The 20,209-nt window shown below is 46.0% G+C and overlaps 1 protein-coding gene across 3 annotated transcripts in view; it reads right to left on the reverse strand.

Annotated features, from left to right (window-relative positions):
- Nucleotides 1-8,464: 8,464 nt before the first annotated feature.
- Nucleotides 8,465-20,209, reverse strand: part of LOC128872784 (storkhead-box protein 2) — a 113,867-nt gene continuing 102,122 nt past the window's right edge. For 2 of the 3 annotated variants that reach the window (XM_054115810.1, XM_054115811.1), the window contains exons 4-8: nt 17,091-17,546; nt 14,766-14,972; nt 13,332-13,516; nt 12,728-13,201; nt 8,465-12,644 (exon numbers count right to left, since the gene is read on the reverse strand). In XM_054115810.1, the coding sequence (XP_053971785.1) occupies nt 11,469-12,644; nt 12,728-13,201; nt 13,332-13,516; nt 14,766-14,972; nt 17,091-17,546 (2,498 nt within the window). In that variant the 3' untranslated portion in view covers nt 8,465-11,468. The remainder of the gene's footprint in view (nt 12,645-12,727; nt 13,202-13,331; nt 13,517-14,765; nt 14,973-17,090; nt 17,547-20,209) is intronic. The other variant, XM_054115812.1, reaches the window with a different exon arrangement.

The following is a 20,209-nucleotide window of genomic DNA, read 5'->3' on the forward strand; positions in this document are numbered from 1 at the left end:
CCTTACAGTGGGAAATAGAGACGTGGGCGGAATAACGTACGTAATATGCTTTTAACGTAATCGCAATTTCGTTGAAATGCTTTTAATAACGAACAATAGAATTGAATATAATGGCCATTGCTTCTATCGCGCGTATCACTTTGTCCATGTGTGTACGTACATACGATGAACGGAAACTATCGCGCGGCAACGGTATAACTTGAATACACACGGCGCATAAGCGCGGCACACTTACACGTTTAAATTGTCGCACACGCGGGGGACCGTAATTGGCGGCCAGTGATACTTGTAAATTGAGTTTCGTCCCCTGTAAAATAGATTCTGAAAGAACCAAGTAATTTCACCTTTCGCAACAAACAATTAACCGACTAATCGAGCGTAACGAACTCGCCAAAACCTTCTCGAATGAATTAAAATAAACTAATAACTCGAGCTGCACAAAACGAAACGCGCATCGGAATTGAAACGCCCAATCCAGACTAACATAAAATATTTGTTATATTTTTCGCGATCTGATTAATTTTACATCAATATTTTGCATTGTTTTCGTGGGGATGTTCAATTCGGATTTTCGAGATACTTTGCTTGAATTTGTTTAGGTTTTATTTATATTCTTCTTTATTTCAAATGGATAACTGTGAACCTTTCTATACATTAGACTCTATGTAATGACATGAATTATTTATTGGTGTGTCACAGGACACCAGCGCCGCCAGCTGAGAAATTGGCGCCGCGTGGTGCGCAAGCTGGGTGCGTAGCAAACTACTCCTCGTCTATTATTCAAGATCGATGTATCATATTCCTGAGAGAATCAAAAGCTATTCTTTCATTCATTTAAAGTCTTCTCCCTTAATGACTGGACGTTAAAGACCTTACTAAAACTCTCAAAAACCTCTGGTATCACAGAATATTCGAATCGATTCCAACGTTCGAAGTCCCAAACGTCTCCAATCCTCCTCGAGACTCAGACTGGAGCCTCTAACCGTTCAACAACCACCAAAGGCCCGCGGACGCTATTGGTAGCGCGCTAACATTCGAAAGAGGCCCGATTCGTGGACGGTCGAAATGAAACTTTAATAATAGCGTAAAAAGCTGGGTTTAATGGGCGCGCAGACGGCCGGTGATACATTATTTTCGAGCCGACACTCTTCTTGCGATGGAATCCCTTTGAGGACGTGCAACTGCTGCAGCCATCCGCGCGCTTTGTTCCGAAGGAGCACAAAAAGAGCAAGGGGTTGGACGAAGGGACCTAGACGAGGGGGGGATGTCGAAGAGGGGGGGGGGGGGGGGCCACTAGTGGCGGTAGGGCAGAGAAGAAACGAAAACAATCGATACTGTCGGAACAGGAAAGCAAGGCCAATCGGTCTGTGCTCTATTCGCGGAGTGGCCAATCAAAATGCCTACTACGTCGCCGGCAGGCCCGCTAATTAGACGCCACGTAAATCAAGTCCTGAAACTCAACGTTAATTAACACGGGTTTCTGTTGGAGTTGCTTACCCGCCTATTTATCGAACGACACAAATGCAATATGGTCGAACACGTGCGCGTCCGTTAAATGCCTCGGCCTCCTCGGCTGCGGGAAATGCCAGAATACTAGGCGGCGCGCGGCTGCGTTCCCGGGTATTATATCCATAAGTTTATGCCACTTTAAATAAAAGTGTGTATAAATAGACGGCGGATGCACGGCCCGCGATGGCCGCCGGTTGTTTCGACGTCGCGCGAAAAGCGATGCGCTACCGTTGCGCTCGTTAGAATCGCCCTACCTCCCCTTCGTGTCCCACCGACGCCCATCTGGGTGAACGTGTCACCCCTAACGATCGCGGATCCTTAATAATAGCAGGCACCGAGTTTTTCCTAATTGACTATCGCTAACTCGTTATCGAACTGCCTTATGGAGGCACGAAACAGCGACAGGGCAAATTAGTCGCATTATGCGGCTGTTTTTTAATCCGTTCGTGACTCTATTTGCTGTTCGTCGAGGTTAAGTAATAGTTGTTTACTCATTGAAATATTCCTGTCTTGCATTGATCCGTAACTTACAGGGTAATCCATTGCTGCTACTAAAAATGCGCGGAAACTTCTCTTGCGATCAATTATTCGTGCGAAATGGAATCGAAAAGTCCTTTATCATTTCACGGTCTGATGTTTCGTTACCGAGTTACGAGCGATCAAAGTTTGATGAGACTACTAGCGCGCCATTTTGTCTATCCCAGCTGATTCGCACGGCACACACGAGAACACGTGACTGTTCGCGAGCGCAAAAACTTGAACTCCTTATATCTCCATAGCGGAGCGTCTAATTGAAAAACGGAAAACAACTTTTCGATTCGTATTGACTTGAAGAATCGATTTTAAAGTAAAGTTCCATACTTTTGTTAAGACGCGAAAGAAAATGTTTAATGTAGAGAAACATACGTAACTTTAATATCTTTTTCTATTAATATAGTAAAGCTCGCCAACCTCCGCGAAAGGAATCAGATTGGTTTTCCTAAAACATCCCGCTTCAAAAATCCAGAAAATGTGATACACGGCGCTGTTGTTGTCCCAACGGATCATAAATTAACCTGTTACTCTAACAGGAATTTCGATTCGATGTCGACTAAAACGAGTTAAACGGGTCGCGAATACGTTTCACCTTAATTGCAACACTGCTGCCTGGCCTGGGCAGGACCAGAGGGGAGGGATTGCTTTGATTTTTACGCGCGGCAAAGGCAACGTCGAAGCTTATTCGTTCCGGGATAATTATCGTTGTTTCGTCAGCGGACGGTTGCACGAGGCGACAGAGTCTTTCGAGACGCGGGCAATTCAACGGCAGCGGTGAAAGGGGGCCAACGTTTCTGGAACTTTGGCGGTAATTAACAATCGGTCCGCGCATAACAAACTGAATTTAATTAATTGCATAACTGCACGGAGGTCCGTGCTTCGAATCGAACCGGGTACATATTGTTGCAGCCACCCTTCTGCCCCTCATCGGCCACCGGCAATTAATTATAGCATTCCGGGTTAGCCGGGGAATTAATTACGTCCAGAAGTTGGACGTTGCCGGGGGATCGTTAGAAATCGTCCTTCGTTAGAGTTAAGCGAGCACCGGCCCCGCTAGTTATTGATGGTTTGTGGTTCCTCATCGTCCTGATACTGACAGCCCCGAGTACTCCGCCAGCAATTCCGCGTCCGGCAAACGGACGCACTTTGCATTTTAATAAGATCGAGCGTTATGAGATTCACGAATCGAGCGTCTTCATTTTACCGCACTTTTTCACGTCGACGCGTTCGTTTCGAACGTACCGGTGCACCTTTCGACTGGCGACGATGCTCGAAACTAATAAATAAGGGTATGAATACTTATGGGACTGGCTGTATGTGTAAGTACCGCTACTGCAACAACTTATCCGAGCCTAGGAGAAGTACACGTGTTTCGTGGACATTTATTTATTAGATATTATCCGACGGTCGATTCGAACAAAACGGCACGAATTCAATGAATTGCTGCTCCGGTTAGTTCGCCGGTAACTGTACCTGTAATACCCAGTCCCCCGCGAGCTAGTACATCCCTCGAGTCTCCGCAACTCCTCCAAGAACACCATCTTCCGTCCCGTTCCTCTTGCCGGACAAGGTCGCTTACCCCAGCGCGTTAATTAACGATCCATTAAAAGACGAAGGAACAACAAACGCGGTCTCACCAGATTACGACTCCTCCGTTGTCCGATCGTGCTGAGCCATCTTCGACGACCCCTCCGCTCCTCTCTTCTATCCGTTCTCTTAACGTTGGCCGTTCGTTGCGTGCAATCCCGTGAAATAAGAGAGGAGGGCAAAAATAAAAGGAATATATTAAGAGTATCTCCGCGGCGTTCCCTATCCCGACGGGGTCCGTTCGGTCTAATTTCTAATTATTCCGCCGGAGTGGCTCTAATTAGCGTAGGTAGCTACGTAGCCTACAACTGTTTCCCTCCTGTCAGGGGGTGTGGAGCCAGGAGCCTAGGTAAATAAGCTCTGCGGCTGTGTTCGTGCACGTGTGGCGTCCGCCATTTACGGAGGATTTTATCGTACACGTTGCAACGCTCGCTGCCTTTGGCACAATAATTATTCCGCCTTCGAAGCGATACTGCCTGCCACGGACAGCCAGATCGAACGCGTCGACGCTCCACCCGCGCCGCCACCCCAAAATAATAATGCGCGACGACTTATTCGGATACGCGGTCGAATCGAGCCGGTCGATCCGCTGTCTGAATTGGAAGAAGTCGGGAGTTAATTAACCTGGCTCAGATCCTGGCCCTTCGGCGTTCCCCCAGGCGTCTTCGACACGGGAGTTTTTGCGCACCTTCCCCTGTGTGTCGCAGGTTAATTGAAACTGTGCATACAGATGTCAGTTTTCTATGTACTGGTCATTCGTGTGCTCCTACGACTGAAACGACAGCAAGTAACGGTATTGCTCGATAGATTCGATGTGAATGGAAAGGGATCATGGAGAGTTGAAGTTAGTTCTTGGAAGATACATTTGGTTACAAAAATGAGGTGACGTTTCAGGTCAGGTCAGAGCTAAACTGCAAGGTTCAGAAAATAGCGTTACAATGATTGGAACAAAGAACTTTTAACGATAAGTTTATTGTAATTATTACTTGAATAGAAAGCGCGTGTGCTTAAGGAGGGTTTGCAGTCAGCAGTGAGACTGGTTCCTCAAAGTCCTCCTCGAATCTCCTTCTTGCTGACTCTTCCTATATAGTGCGATAGTTACTTTGGATAACGAATCTTCTTTAGACGTTGCAGAAATAGTCGATGGAACGTAGCAACTAGTTGCAACGTGGAGTATTGCCCCCCACATCTTTCCTTTATTTCCTGCGTGAAGGAGGGAATAGAGGAATAGACAGATCGGACAGGAGACAGTACGTAAGACGAAGAGGGTTGACGGGGCCGCGAGGGCGAGGGTTGACACCGAGGAGGCAATTATTATTTTGAGTGGTTGGCGACGGGACGCTGGTGATATTTTATTTAAGATACAATCGCGTAATAGCTCGCTTCAAAGTGGATAGATAACTTAGTTCAGGAGGCGAAGGGTGGACGGTTCGGGTGAAGGTTGCGATGGAGAAAGAAGAATCTCGGGGCACCGTCGAGGGAAACGGAGATGGTAGAGGAATAAGGATGGTACGAGATAAAAGGTGAAGTTCGAGGGGAGAACAGTGCGAGAACGGGCGATTCTACATTAGTAAATTACCTGCGCGGTGTCTTGGGGGCTCTGCAGGAAACGATAGCTGTTTCTTCAAATCCGTAATTGGCCATGAATAATTGGGGCGTCCTGGCGCTGCTGTTGGCTTTCTTTGACACCTGAAACGCGGCTTTTTTGCGATATTAAAAAGAAAAGAAGCGTGGGAGATCGTGCGAGGGATGTAGAAAATAAAGTATTCGAGGGATTCCGATGGAATTGCTCTAGGGACGCTGGCACGATAAGATGGAATAAGAGAATTGTTTTACCCACCAGGTACTCAGGTTACCGATGAGTTCATCGTATACGACCTACATGTCTGCATTACCAGCAGAGTGACCTGTCTTACCAATCAAGTGGTCTACGTAACCGAGTGTCAACTATATCTTTTAGACTCGAGAGTCATGTCTATCTCCTATCGAGGACCAAAGAGTCTACCTGATAAGAATGTTCATTCTTGGATTTATAATAAACAACGACGGGGTACGAACCCGACGATGGTCACGGACAGAGAAGCGGAATAGGTAGGAACAACAAAGAGGGAATTCGGTACCTCTGTTAGCGGTCGCGCGGCAGGGAGGTTACCCTCGACCATCGCAGGCGTCGCGACTGATTGAAAATTGAAAATACAATCGCGTTCTTTGATAGGCGTGCTCGACGGAACGGGCTGAGAGGGAGGATATCGTATTTTTTCATTCGCTAGGCGCACCACGAAACTCTGTCGAACGGCTAACGAGTTCGCGCCAGTGTATCGGTGACGATGAAACGCGGGCGCCGCGAATTGCGGCCGAGAGCAACGACGACGGGGGAGGAAAGAACGCCAGCAAAGAGGGAAAACGGGATGGCGGGCGAGGGGGAGGGGGTGGTGAGGGAGTCGGTTGGCGTGTTCGATTTTCCATGGAACGCGGTAGAGGTGGCCGCTGGCGAACCGGGCAAATCGATGGGAAAAGTTAGGACACGCGTGCGAACACGTCGATATGACGTTATCCAATTAAAAAGCAGCCTTTGTGTAACCCGATCTGTCGCAGCCAGCAGCCTCCGCCGTTACTCTTCCAATCTAAACCAACCCCCCTTCGCTCCTAGCAGCGGGCTGAAAGGCTGCATCCAATTAGTACATACCTTCCGCTCTATTGTAGCCTCGCGCACGGGAATGGCTGCGACAACTTGAGGACGGTATCTTTACGCGAGCTTGCACGGGACTTTTCGCCGGTGAAAACAAAAATACACACACACACACACAGAAGAAAGGATGAACCAACGAAGCCTTAATGAATGGTACTCGTTAAAACGGCCAGATCGATAATGCAAGGACATCGACTTACCTGCGTTTGAGCAGAAAATAGCGAACGAGCTGATTCCACTTACTCGCGTTCTATTTCGTTAAGACGATGAAACGCGCCATTGTTTCGTGCGCTATTGTTGAGAGAGGCTGCTTAGCAAGAATCGCGGTATGATTTGCATTGGGAAAACCTGTCGAATTAGTTGTCGCGTGATTCGTGTCATATTTTTGGATAAATGCGGCATCGATGGGACTTCAAAAAGCAGGTTGAGTAAGTCTTTTAGTGGTGGGTAGATTGCGCAGCATAAAGAGTGGGATGGTTGGGGAAGAATTTCGGACAACAGCTGATGTATTCTAGTTTATTTTCCCTTGATTTCTGGGATTATCAGTATCTATCAGTAGTACAGATTATTTTGTATTACCAACATGCTGATCTCTTCTACTGACCAAGTGTCCTATATCACAGACAAGCTATATTCTAACGAACGAATGTCCTGTATTACTAGCAACATGGTCCAAAACTATTAGCAGATAAATTTCCTTTCCCATTAAGGTGGTTTGGTCAAAAATGATAATAGTTCAGGTCGTCTTATAACTTTGACAACTAAAAATTTACACCTTAATACACATCTGTGTGAAATAAAGGGTTCAATGTACATATACATTTTGGTATCAGGAGAACATGATATGCGAGGAGCTGGCACGAAGAATATTTGGTAAGTATCAAATTCTGGTCCGACTTTACATTTTGGTATTAGGAGTACATGGTATGATACGAAGAGATGGAATAACTTTTGTTTCTAGCTTGATACTTACATTGTAGGAAGTGTCAGTTGATGTCAGGAAGTGTTAGGAATCGCTAGAAGGTATTAGGAGTTGCTAGGAATTGTTAAGAGATATTACAGGTTGTTAGGAGATGTTGTTAGAAGGTGTTAGGAGGTGTCAGGAAATGTCAGGAAATGTCAGGATGTTTTAGAAGGTGTTTAGGAGACTTTAGAAGGTGTTTTGGAAACGTTAAAAGGTGTTAGGAAATGTCAGAAGGAGTTAGAAGAGGTGCCCTTTCCATGCTCTAGCCGGTTTGTCGGTTCGGTAGTCATTTCGTAGGCGCAGACGTGCCCCTTGTCCCCGGCAACCTATGCAAGCCGCTTTGTTGTTTGGGTTGCCATCGCGTAGGCGCAGAGGTGCCCCTTTAGTTCGGCAACCTTTGGAGCTGGCTTGTCCTTTCGGTTGCTGTCTCGGAGGCGCGGTGGTGCCCTTTTACCTCGGCAACCTATGCTAGCTGGTTTGTCGTTTCGATTGCCATCTCGGAGCCGCGGGGATGTCCCCATAATGCGGCAACCTATAATAGCCGGTTTGTCGGTCCGGTTGTCGTCTCGTAGGCGCAGAGGTGCGCTTTGTATATGACAACCACAAGTAGCATTTTCATCAGTTCGGTTGTCATCTCAAAGTTGCCGCGTACTCGATTGATTTGTATTTGTCGCCTATACACTGTCATCTACCACAGGAAACTGAACCTACTAAACGTTTGTCTTCAATAGCTCTTAGGATACATAATTTGCGCTTGGTATCTCGCAAGGTAAGGGGAAGAAATTTGGACGCCCACTAATCGTAGTGGGAGGAGGTCCTAACTTTGTCCCAATCTATGGCTAGTATCTGGTACCGATAACGTAGGAACTGTCATCACGATACGGATCGATGATGTTGAAAGTGACAGCAAAATTTCGTGGCGACATCTAGTTGCGGAAGGAGAAAACATTATGACAGACTATCTTACGAGTAACTTCATCCGCTAGTTGATAGATGGTGCTTTTTAAGAATTGATTATTGATCCAAGCATTATAAATAATACTATTTTAATAAATAGTATTTAGTAAACATGTATGGTAACGTTTAAATAATAGCATCTCTTGAAAATGAAATAATGAGTCTATCTAGTACCTACTTATCTTAATAATAGCAGAAGGGATATCAGGTAGTATCTTTTTCTTTTTTTATTATTATTATTATTATTATTATTATTATACGCTTTCGTTGTTATAATTATAATAGAGCAAGATTACACAATGGTACTCTACAAGTTAGTTTTGATAAGAAATAAGGGCGTAAAAGGCTCCGTGTGTCCTTCCATTCTCGTGAAAATTAGAAGACCGTGGTGGTGTATCGAGATTGCTATCGGTTAATCGGCAATACAATTGTATGAAATGTACAAAGCAGGCACGACAGCGGCGTCTCACGTCACCTGCCGCCTTACCACTACGTATTTTACGTTTTAGGTTAATAATTGTAATTCGAACGTTAAACGGAAGACTCGTTCGCAACGACTATACTTGTCGCCGCTCGACGTCAACGTGGTCGCGTCGCGAACGACTTAAGGCGAGTTAAGTACTAATAACGGTTTTGGCACTTAGATTTACCATTGCACTAATTATTAAATGGTACTGCTTCTTTCCTGGGGAATGGTGGTGCACCTCTCTGTTTCACATATTTGGGCACTGCATTTTCACGACTTGTGTATCCAAGGAAAAAGTCGTTTATTGTATTGTTTCGCGCCATGATAACGTACGATGACAAGGGTGATCATTTTTCATTAGGGGTCGCTCAAAAATTACATTACGCTTTCATGGGAAAGGGTAGAAGTCGACGAAATTGTGAAGAGAATTTTTGAAATCGTGGCGACTCAAGTATTACTATGTTATTACTAAAGATATTCATCAAAATTTAAACTAATAGGAACAATGATAGGGAGGAAATAAAAATCAGGGTAAAGTAGCGTAATGTAGTATTTTAACGACTCCTTACACCCCTGATGTTCTCCTTGCATGACTTCGTCTGATGTATATACAGTGCATACTTTAGGTATAAAATTTATACGAAAAAGTGATTGTTTGAGGGAATTTCGCTATCCAAAAGTAGTACCCGTTTCGATGAGGGTCCATGACGAATACGATAGTCGTAGCACGCTTGAACTGTGAATCGTAGTTATCCCTTGCATACGCGTAGTCAATGACTATACCTAAATTCTACGATAAAGTTGACTGCACTACGCTTCCTTTCTACTTTGGCATATCGACCGAAACAAAATCTCGCCTACTTTTACTGCCCGCGCGCGAGAAGAGTGTCACTGACTCCGTCTGTGGCATACGCCACAGTTAGTTAAAATAATTTTGTCTGACCAACTTTTCAAAAATGTTAAGAATGGAATCATTAGAAGTAGATATTTTATTTATGGATCGATCTAGGGACAAGTGTCTCTCGCTGAATTCGACCGACTGACTGCAGGGGACGTAGTCAAAATCACTCTTTTCAAGCGCCAACAGTAGACGTCCGTGCCCAGGGGGACGAGCAATTAAACAAGAAAGAATGATGCGTGTTAAATTACCACTTTTTACACAATGTCTTCAAAGACACGACTTTTTCTTACGCTGCTTTCTATTCTAAGTCGACGCTACAGAAATCGGCAGTATTTGGGTTCGCGCAAAATATTCTCATCTCTCTCTATCTTTCTCGTTCGAGTAAGGCAATTGTCAGGCTATCGTACGTGAAGTATTGCTTTAGCAAATCGCTTTAACTCGGTAAAGCGATGCAAAACTGCCAACGTTACGACGCTGTGGTACCCGTTTATAGTCGATTTTCTATGTTATGATCATTTCAAACTAAAATGTGTCGACGGTGGCACGATGACATCTGACGCACCCGATGCATTGTTACAAAGAATGAAAGAAATATTTGAAACTTTAAGCTTGCCAGTTGAATCTATTCTGCTCAAAATAATTAGAAGATCGTCATTTCTAAAGTCTCTACGTAGGCACACTATTTGCATATCGAATTTTGGACAAGAAATTTTTGTACTATATTATTGTATTGTCTCATTCTAGTCTACGTTATACGGACCACGAAATTATATGAATCATGACTATTATATACAAAAATTTAGAGTACTTGAAAATAGAATATTTTACAGAAAAATTTCAGTAATGAAGCCGAAAGAAATTACAACTTTCAAGATGATTGAACTTACCTTCCAAGTGTGACACTATAATCATGATCCACGAGTCCTCGTTAATTAGACTATGCATTTCTACCGTCCATGGTATATTTGTTTTACTCTTTCGTATCATTTAGAGGTCCGTCCTTTAATTGTTCTGAGCAGAAATGAACGATGAATGCAACGAGTAGGGAGACGTCCTTCGTGGTCAGAAGGTTATGCGAATAAAATAGGGTTGCTGCTCGAATGCGTTTCACCGGATTCTTGGACGTGTTTTAAACAACTAGAAATAAGCTAACGAATACTTTCTGTGGAATGGCTGCCATTATTTATACAAAATACTATGGAACGTTCCAGCCGCGTAAGCATATAGGTGATCAATGGAAGCATGGTGCTTGGCAATCGTCGGACGATTATCGATACTATCAAACGGAAGTGATTTCGATCGTAGCACTTGGTATCCATTTGAGAATTTTACTTTTTGGAGTATCGAGAATGTAAGCTCCTTTACCCTATTTATTTTCTTTCTTTAAAAATTGTATTACATAAAATTACCCTCTGGAGTGTACATGGGAAGAATTTGTAACTATTTCTATCGTGATGGGACAAACGACTAACCTTAAAGACATTTTTTTTCATTAAATGCAAAAATATTTTACGTGGAATTGAATTGAATACAAGCGACGAAACAAAATTAAGAAACTCTGTGCTAGGGGACTCATACTCTTACTGGCGGCCATTGCAAGTAAAACTCTCGAATAGACACCTGGCGCAATACTCACTAGGTAGGAGACAACGCGTGGCAGGACGGTATGCGCGAGAACGTAACGAATGTTTATTTACTGGTAACTGTTACAGTGCTCTCTATATGCTTAAGCAGTACAGCGTTCATCCGTTGCTATTGGACACGTGACCCACGCCGCATACGTGGTATTGATAAGTTCATCGTGCTAAAGTTCAACCTTTCACTGTACGAAACGCGCGGGAAACGCCGACGAGAAGAAACTTTAAACGAGTCCAAAGTCGGTGTGAACCGTAACGTCGCAGTTGTTCGGTTTCTCAGCCGCCGCCATGTTGACCTCGACCAGGGTATCCACGCTGTTGATGGGGCAACCCTTGAGGATTTTCTGCGCTGCCAGGCTGGTGAATTGGACCTGCATGTCGCTCAGACTGGGATACGTGTACAGATCACCTCGACTAACCGTTTTTTCCAGATTAGGCTCCGAACCCTGAGGAGCTCTCTGTTGTTTGGTAGCTTCCAGGTTTTCAATGTAAACGTTGTTGAAAGATCCACCGAAACCGTCGAACGACTTTGTGGGCGACGGTGGATTCGAGGCGATGTTGTTCTTCGAGCCAGGACGCAGAAGATTCCTGTAACTTAGAGCGTCCTTGGAAAGCGACAGACTCAGCTTTCGCGAGTTGTTCATGGCGTCGTTGGTGTTCTTCATGCTGGACAAGGTTGTGGCAGGGTGTTCGTTTACCAACGAGTTCTTATCGATGTTGTTAGTAGATCCGTCGATCAGGTGCGCCTGGCTGTTGTTCAGACGGTTCGTCAGCTTCAATTTGTTGGGCAATTCCTCCTCGGTTTTCGGTTTGTTCTCCTTGTCGGACTCGGACTGCTGATGGCTCGGTTTCGTCTCTTTGGAACTGTATAGGGAGGACGGACGTTCGATCTTGCTAGACTTGTTCAGCTTCTCGTCGTCGAGCTTCGTCTTGAAGAGCTTCTCCTCCTCTAGCCTGGATTTGTAAACTTTCTCGCCGATCAATTCGCGATCTTGCTTGGAGTCCATGGGCTCTTTGTCGGCCACTTTGGTCTTCACCGTGCCGTTCTCGAATGTGATGACGGACCTCATCGGTGAGCTGTTCTGGTGCACGTAGATCTTCGTGCCAGGGGATCCGGATATGGTGGTCGTGCTGCTGGCGTTGGAGGCTAACGTCACGCTGTTCTGAATCGCTCGTTGCTCTTGGGTGGGGCTGACTGGCGTCAAGTTTGTAGACACCTGCAGGGTGATCGAGTTCTGCGCCTCCTGCAGCGGGGTCAGGGATCCTTGTTGCACCACCTTCAGCGGGGAGGATTTCACCGGTAGCGTGGCTGTTTTCAGCGGCGACGAGGACAGCTTTCCGCTGGAGATCGACTTTCCGCTGGAGTGGGACGAGTGTCCCGACGACGTCTTTTGCAAAACCTACGAAGACAACGAATCGTTTGTTTTTAACGTGCTCGATAATCGTTTTCGGAGCAGATTGATCAGAACACTCGTGTAAGTACCTTGTGCTGTGGCGATCCGTTCGATTTGGTAACGCTGCCAGTGGAATCGTGACTGGGTCGCCTGGCGTTCGATTGCCTCGTGCTGGATCGGCCTAGCGTCGCAGTTTTCGCTGGGCTGGCATTCGTCGTCCTGACCGAGCCAGAACTCCCGCCGCTTCGGCTGGGCGAAGAGTTCGTCGAGTTCTTGCCGTTCTGCGTCTGATTACGACCTTGATACGACTCCTGATTGGCACTGGGGGGCAGAACGGACGCTCTGGAGGTGCATCTGCTGAGGCTGGAGCACTTCGATCTGGGCAGAGTTGAACACGGCGATCGATGTCGTCTAGAACTCCTCGGCGTCGAGTTTGCCAACAAACTGGAGGAATCGCCGCTGGCTTGGCGTCGGTGTCGCCTAGGTAGTGTGGCGGATCGCACCGAGCTCGAGTCGTCCCAAACTTGGAAACTGGCCTGCGATTGATCGAGACCCTCCATCATCTGAAAACGTTACGCTATTGAGCTGGATAGAGACGGGTGCAGACGTTTGCTTTCAATTCTCACTTTCGCGGAAGGAAAAGCACGAGTGCACGGTTTTTTATGGGAAAACGTTTGTCTCGACTCGACTCACCGAGGGGCTGGCAGCTCTGGTTTGAGTGGCCACGCTGTGTAGGTGAACGACGCGCGGGTTAAACCACTCGGTAGGAGGATACTGAGCGCTGAACGTGCCCATTAACGGTGCACCCTTCCTTCGTGTGCTGCGTCGAAACAGCCTGGAGAGTAGACCTATTTTCTCTGAAAAAATCCCGGAGAAACCTTGAGAACAGAGAAATTGCAACCCATGTTGCGTTTTGCGTTACGAGAGACCGGGGATCGAGGAAGGGCTTGCCAGCTAAGGGTGACTAAGAAGCTTCGATTTGGATGCTCAGCTGTAATTGCTCTTCTATCTCGACCACCTAAGCTCCAATCCAATCACTCTGAAGTATAATACAAGAGATCCTAGGGAAGTACTATTCAACCATTCCGATATATTCAGACATGTACCGCCCACCAAAACTCGACATGGACTTTCCAGACAACCCATTATTATCTACTAAATCCATTAGTTTTTGAAATATCTACGAGAAATTGATTTCTCCCATCTGCCCGGGGCAGCAAAAATTATTTCACACGCTATTGTAACGATCAAACGAAAGTGTGGGCAAAAAATCGGCTAACAAAAAAATATCCCCATGATCGCATCTAAAGTGGCTGAACTGCTATCCTCGCTCGTGAACAGGATACTCAAAGAACTTTCCGTTGGAGTTTTTATTACAGAGATGAATGAGGGAGAGGGCAGAGAAAGCCCGGTTAAATAATTTACTTGCCGCGGATAAAGACATTCGGCATTGAAATGAAAGTGTCGTTAACTGAAAGTTGTAACGCTGGTGCCTCTTCTCAGCAGTCGATAAACGTTACAATCTTTTTTCCAGTACCAAGCTCTTTTCGGACCCCTGTTCCGACAGGATGTTTCACTTTACGAACATGTATCGAGTCGATGCTCAGGCTCGTTCCGCTTTATTCCGAATAGCAGTTTGCCCTAAAAAGAGAAATTTCTTAACCGTGTATCTTGTAGCAGTTGATACAACCCTTTTTCCTTTAGAATGATAAACGTTGCATTTTGTTGGTCAAGGGTTCAGATATTCATTTGTTTTTATCGACGAGGCACTCGATAATCTTGAGTATGAACTATTTACTATTTGATGAACACATTCAGTGTGAACCTGTTAAGTATAGTCCAAAAGTTCAAAATACTATATAAGGAAAAGAGGCCTACGATACATAGCCAAGAAGTTTTTCTTTCGAGGGCAAAATTCCATCGAAAACATAATGGAACGAATTTGTGCATCGGCCTAATCGAAGAGACAATTAATTTCCCCGTGTTCCCATCACCCACACTGCGTCGGAACGCAGTGTTCGACGAGAAACTATGATCATTGTCTGAGAAAATCAGCTCTGGAAGGGAAGCTGACGCGTTCAAGCGTTCACCCATCACCAAAACAATCCCTTCCCCGACTCGACTCACTGGTTGGACTATGAGGCGCGCTGTCGGTGCTTGCATACTCCGCGCTCGACGAAGTGTCGCTTCTTTCTGGCCTTCGTGGCAAAGACCGCGAACTTCCACTTCTGTGCAAGCGTCTGGCTGATCCCCAGAGCCGCAGCGAGTGTCGCCTTTCCAGACGACCAGGCATCGATCGACATCTCGCGAACAGGACCTTGTCGTTCGGATTTCCTGCAAAAGAGAAATCAATTCGTGGTTAAGTATATGGCTGGAAATACAATGATAATATTTTGGCAAATTAGACTGGACTTGTAGTCATTGACGATTAACATATACCCTTACGGATGCTTTCCATAGAATTCATCGAGCAATAAATTATACTTCTCTTCTTATGTATCAGTAAGGGGTTGAAAATCTTGCGTGCGTGTTCTTTTAAAATTTCAAAAATCGTTTCTTTCGTTCACCTGAGAGGCTTACTTTTAGTACCGGTTCTTCGTTTCAGTAATCGATGCTAAAAAACATAGCCAAGGTATCACCAAGAGTAACTCGGAAACAAAGTTCAACGCATGTTTAGCTAGAGAGAAATACGTAAATCGTAGCCAAGAGGGAAGTCGCTTCCGACCGTAAGACGGCGATGGCTCGATTTGGCGAGCGAGGTTGGAGCAGTTAATTCTCATCACGGTTGGCTCGCGGAGCTCCCATCGCGTTCTCAAAAAGTGGAACACCCTCGTCCCTGATTTTCATCGCGGTACACAGCCAGAGGCGGTGGCGACGACCGAGTGGGTTACCAGCGTGAGAATCACTCGAGAAGCCGAGTAAGAGAAAAGTAGGAAGATTATATACGTGGCCCCCCACGTGATCCCGACAGCGAGTGTAACGGTAGACAATGTCGTGACCAATAGCTAATATATCGGCTGCGCTAAACGCTTTCCAGGGATCGCCGAGTTGGCACGGACTGTTCCCTTGCCGCGATGCGCGCCGAGACTCGCGTGTACGTCCTCCATACGCCGATGCACGGACGAGAGGCGAACCGTGCGAGGTGCCGAAGGTGTTTCCGTGTCATTGCGCCAGAAAATACCAGTTTGCGCGGCTCCGAAAACTTTGACAAGCGAGCGTGCATTTAGGCTGCGCATGCAAACCGCTGCCAGGGAACCTCGTGCCATGGAAGCTCGTGGCTCGATCGATGCCACAACGACGTTGGCATCGCTGCACGCTATGCCGTTGCATAGACGAGTCGGAGATGGGCAAATTTATAGAGTAGGTTTAGATTTGGAATTAGCAATGGGAGAGGAATATTAATAGAGAGGCTCGTGTGTTTAGAAATGCAGGGTTGGCAGGCCTGAAAGGCAGAGGCGGCAGGTTACAAGAAAATTGGGACCCAGAGTTGTCGCCATTTTTAATAAGGAAGCACCGATGAAGTTGAGGTAAATGTAAATTTTGAATCGAATGGGACCCAAGTATTTTATGGAAAAGGATCTGAAGGGAAAGGATCCCTTCGCTATCTCCTCTTCGAACTCAATATGGAAGAGTATCATCGTACAGTCCAGGATGCTCGATAAAGAAACCGTCGAGTATACTTTGTATATGGGAATGATACGTGTCCTCCTCCTCCTCCATCCATTTGAATTTCTAATTCCGTTGAGGGGGTAGGTGGCATAAATTCGCGACCGCAGACGACGACCACTCTAAATACCGAGATAAGGTAGCGCAATTTAAATCGAATCGCGACAATTTTTCGATACGATCCCAGCCGAGGAATGCACGGTCTTCCGGCGCGGGCTGCGTGGCTGCCAAGGACGACAACAACATAAACGCACCGGACTCGTCCATCGAGTTCGAGAGAAAAAGGTTCCGAGTGCAGCTAGTGAACTTCTCTACGGGCACACGGAACGATATTCGAACACGTGCCGAACGAGTTTGCCCAGATCGACCAGTCGAGCCCCGGGCGGTTCGAGGTTTACGAGGGCTTCGTTTCCTGGCCATCCTTTTACATGAAACGCGACGAAAGCGAGCTGCGTTTCGACTACGTTGCCCCTGGGGCCAAACGATTTCATAATAAACAATTCAAGGGTAGATGAACATTTTGGTAGGTTCAACATGTTTTGATTGACATTCGAAGACTATAGGGCAGAGGTGTTCCAGTTTTTGTATAAAATTTTTACAAAATATGTTAGCCTTAATATTAAAAATAGAGCTTGAAAACATGTAGAATAATTTTAAGTTTGTTACTCCTTAAAAATTTCTCAAAGGATGGTGATTTACATCAAGAGACTTCCTAGGATAATAGAAAATGAAGTCCTAGAAGATATTAATGATACCGTTGCACAAATTAATGTCGAGTGCCCTTACCTCCACAGATGACGTCCGCGAGATTCGTCTGCACAGCTTGATGCGTCACGTCGCCGTCCCTGAGGGTGAGCATTTCGCCATGCACAAGGGCCATGGCCTCGTCGTTGGACATCAGCATGCTGCCCTGCCCTCTGGATCCGCTCACCTCTCTGGAGCATCTCCTGGAGTTGCTGGAGTCGCGCCTGAGCCTCCTCGTCTCGGGAGTGACGACGAAGTAGCCTTGAGACGTATGATATATCTTCCGTTCTTGCATCAACTTCGCCAGGGCGTCGTAGACCAGTTCGCGGCCAGGTCTCTGCATCGCTGGGAACGCGTTCCTCAGAGCGGATCTGAGCGTGTCCAGAGTCGCCGCTTGCCTCTGAGACGTCAGCTCCAGAATGGCCCAACAAAGGGCTTCCGGCAGCGGCGTGAATTGTCCCTGGGACACCGGGGCTACCAAGCAATCCTCTATGTCGCCTAAAACAGGAAGAAGAGTCGGATGGTAACGCGCTGGAATCATCTTTCTTTGGGAGAAGTAGGGATCGAGTAGTGTATGCTACAGCAAGATATTTAAGAGATCACAGGATTGGAAATTCTAGGATTGCTGGAAGGGGAATCCTCACTTATAAACTTCCAAGCAAGCTTTAAAGCAACGAAAGAACTGAAGAAATGTTCTTGAAAGCACAAATGAACCAAGATTTCCACGATTAGGCAAATGCGAGATTAAGATCGAAGCTACGAAACCCTATTGAAACTTCAAAGTTCTCGCGTTCATTGAAATTCACTCTGCATGTTCGTTCACCAGAATGAAACCGTAATAGTAAGTCGGTTGCCAGGAACCGCCTTTCTAGGTCCGACCGAGACGGTTTGGGTTTCCGTGCATGTCCCAGCCACAAACAAAGTGTTTCATTAACGAACACATGTTACCATTCTGACCGTCCGACGCAATGTTTGAGCCTAGCGCGCCAGGAACAGGTTGCCGTGTGCTCCCATTTGCGAAAACTATGCGGGAATATTTGTAAACAGTGCTGGCAAATGTACACGTCAATGCAAAAATTCTTTTGCATACAGAGTGGGGCTGTTGAACATAGTCGTGTAAGAAAATTCCTTGAGCCGCGATGGATAAAAATAGAAAGACGCTACAAGACAAGCAGAGGCATCGATTGATAAAAGTTGCAGAGGTTCAACAATCCCAATGTCATAGATTCTCCCAAAACTGAGCTTTCAGTCCTCGAATATAAACACTGCTCGATGACCATGGACCTAAAAATGTTCAATCTCCATGGAAATCAGCGATTGGGAACGCCGTTATCGAGCAGTATCAGACGGCATGAATTTTAATCCTCTTTTGATCCTGTTACCAGCGCCGCGAGGATGGTTTGACGAAATTCAGCGATCCCTTTGGATGCCAGAGATTGTTCCGTGTAATCCCAAGACAGTTGAACCGCTGGAAACGTATTCACTGGAGCTCGAGTGCGCCGAGTCACATCGAATTTCATTCTCGACCAGGATAGGATGGGGATATTAAGTTCGTGACAAGTGCATCGCTGCAAATCTGCGCTGCATTCGTATGCGAGCCTCGCGCCGCTGTAAATTCACTTAGGGAATATCCTCGTGAATCTGTCGTGCATGGCATCGCACAACGGGCAAGGACACGCAGGTATGCGCCCGTGAAAGCGGGAAAGTTGAAGGATCGTATGCCTCGAACAGTTCACGCGTTATAAACTGGAGTTTTATTGAGAATAATTCCAGAATGAGTGTCCTTTAGAATTGTTTCTCGTAGAAATATATTTCGAGCAGAGATACTGAACGAATATTGCCGGGGTTTTTATAGTATAAATTTCTTTAGTATTGTCCGAGTTTAACCTCCTAACTTTACTGTCCGAGTTTATTCTCTTCGTGCAGTGGCTCCCCATGCTCTTTAAGATTCTCGATCGCAGCTGCAGATAATGCTCTGAGTTGGGTTCTCGTATCGACAGACGTCGAGAGGGCAGGTTATTAATATTCTTCGATGTTCATCGGTGAAATGGTAATTAACGGAACCAGCTAGACTCGAAATACGAGTGTTTGAGTCGTTCATCCCACGCGTTCGTTACGCAGGTGCGAAAGACACCGCTTCTGACACGTTTCGAGACAGCCTCCGATGACGAGTCATTTCGCTGTACGCCGAGCTCGAGATGGTATTCGGATATTCCGGTCACGAGCCCGAAGATACCACGAGAAATTCGGAGATCCGCCCGAGTCGCGAGCTTAGAATAATCCATAGTCCTTTCGTGGGCGTGGACCAGATGTAAGAGAACGCGTGGCCTCGGGGGGTTGGAAAGTCACCTTAAAACGTGACAGGAAGGACAATGGCTTCAATTTCGCCACCGAAAATAGCTCGCTTCGCTCCTCGAGGCGTCGAAATCCTCAGTTTTCATTCATCTTAATTACCTTTCTCTCGGCGCGTCTGTAGATCGCTCGACCGACGTTTAAACGTTAATTAAGTATTGTCTGCTCGAAACTGATTTGTTCTGGACTTCTGGCACGCTAGCCTCCTCTCTGTAGCCTAGAAATTGGCTCTTCTAACCTACTCTATTTGTAGAGACGTGTGAATATGTCTTGCATGACGCTGCAAGGTCTTCGCAAAAATTGGAAGTGTATTGCGGGGGGTGTTTATTAATTTTCTAAATGACCAGAAGATAATGTCGAGCAGCAAGAACACTCTAGTTGTTGTTCACTTTATCGGAAGAGAAATGCGTAGAAAACTGTCGTAGATTCGAGAGAAAATTCGGAAATGTCGAAAGTAAGATTCGTAGAAACATTCAACGGTGACTTTAATGCGTGCAGTGCGCTGTGCGCAATATGATGCGTCATTGATTCCTATCTAGCACACAGCGAAACTATAATGCGCGTTCGACATCTTTGCGAATCATTTTTACTCTTGCAACTACTCGAATTTAAAAGCAATCAGTGACGAGTTCATGGTGAAATGTTTTCAGAACTTCCGAATGAAAAATATTTCCAATCGATCGGCTCCGAACAATTCCATATTAACAAATCCCACAGATGAATAAAATTTGCAGTCTACCAAACAGTAACCGTGGAAGCATTCCTTTGGCGCAATAATGCGGCATTTTGGGATAAAGAGGAGCTAATTA

This window comes from Hylaeus volcanicus, chromosome 2 (genome assembly GCF_026283585.1).
Source record: "Hylaeus volcanicus isolate JK05 chromosome 2, UHH_iyHylVolc1.0_haploid, whole genome shotgun sequence".
Classification (NCBI taxonomy): Eukaryota; Metazoa; Arthropoda; class Insecta; order Hymenoptera; family Colletidae; genus Hylaeus; species Hylaeus volcanicus.